Below are 1,083 nucleotides of genomic sequence, written 5' to 3'. Positions count from 1 at the left end.
GGGAGCTATTTCGGAAGAAAAGACTAAAGACAAAGACATTTCAGTTCTCCGAGGCCAGTAAAACCTGGGATAGCGGTACGATTTTCCATTGTTCTTCTTTTCGTTGACACTTTACCTGTGAGCAGTGGAAGGGATGGAAATGGCATTGGCAACTAAAACAGGGATGGTGCTGCCGTTTCCTCCCCTGTCAATTTCTTTCTCCCATGTCAACTATTACGTTGACATGCCTTTGGTATGAGTGCATTTAAGAATTTTCCTTTTGTTTTGACGCATATTCTGGATTGCAAAACAGGAAATGAAGAAGCAAGGAGTGTCTGACGACAAGCTGCAGCTGCTACAAGACATTACTGGAGCCTTCCGACCAGGAGTTCTTACGGCACTCGTTGGCGTGAGTGGTGCTGGAAAGACAACGTTGATGGACGTCCTTGCAGGCAGAAAGACAGGTGGTTACATCGAGGGAAGCATCAATATCTCCGGGTTTCCCAAAAAGCAAGAGACGTTTGCTCGAATCTCTGGATACTGCGAGCAAAATGATATTCACTCCCCATATGTGACAGTAAGAGAATCAGTTACTTACTCGGCATGGCTTCGTCTGTCTCAAGAGATTGACAGCAGAACCAGAAAGGTAATTTTTGCGTGGTCTTATTGTTCTTTTCATTCTCGTAATGGTGGCTGGATTAACTGCAGATGTTTGTTCAAGAAGTCTTAAATCTTGTGGAGCTCACTCCCGTCCAGAATGGTCTTGTTGGCCTTCCTGGGGTCAACGGGCTTTCCACCGAGCAGAGGAAGCGGCTGACAATTGCAGTGGAGCTTGTTGCGAATCCGTCCATCATTTTTATGGATGAACCAACATCGGGATTGGATGCAAGAGCTGCGGCGGTGGTCATGCGCGCCGTCAGAAACACTGTCAAAACCGGCCGAACCGTTGTCTGTACCATACATCAACCGAGTATTGATATCTTCGAAATGTTTGATGAGGTACGTAAGACCACATATATTTGCAACTTCTGAGGGAATGACTTGTGAATTGTGAAGCTCTTGCTGAGTGAAATCGTGGAGGCCATAGTTATCTATGCAGGACCA

The 1,083-nt window shown here is 46.1% G+C and overlaps 1 protein-coding gene across 1 annotated transcript in view; it reads left to right on the top strand.

Moving 5' to 3' along the window:
• The window catches only part of LOC9645793 (ABC transporter G family member 39), a 6,099-nt gene that overhangs the window by 3,209 nt on the left and 1,807 nt on the right, over positions 1 to 1,083 (top strand). The window contains exons 16-20 of the mRNA XM_024666529.1: positions 18 to 75; positions 126 to 232; positions 293 to 625; positions 688 to 978; positions 1,036 to 1,065. Coding sequence (XP_024522297.1) covers positions 18 to 75; positions 126 to 232; positions 293 to 625; positions 688 to 978; positions 1,036 to 1,065 — 819 coding nt within the window. The remainder of the gene's footprint in view (positions 1 to 17; positions 76 to 125; positions 233 to 292; positions 626 to 687; positions 979 to 1,035; positions 1,066 to 1,083) is intronic.

This window comes from Selaginella moellendorffii, unplaced genomic scaffold, assembly GCF_000143415.4.
Source record: "Selaginella moellendorffii unplaced genomic scaffold, v1.0 SELMOscaffold_142, whole genome shotgun sequence".
Classification (NCBI taxonomy): Eukaryota; Viridiplantae; Streptophyta; class Lycopodiopsida; order Selaginellales; family Selaginellaceae; genus Selaginella; species Selaginella moellendorffii.
The sequence above is the reverse complement of the archived record's forward strand: the minus strand, read 5'-3'. Positions and strand labels throughout refer to the sequence as shown.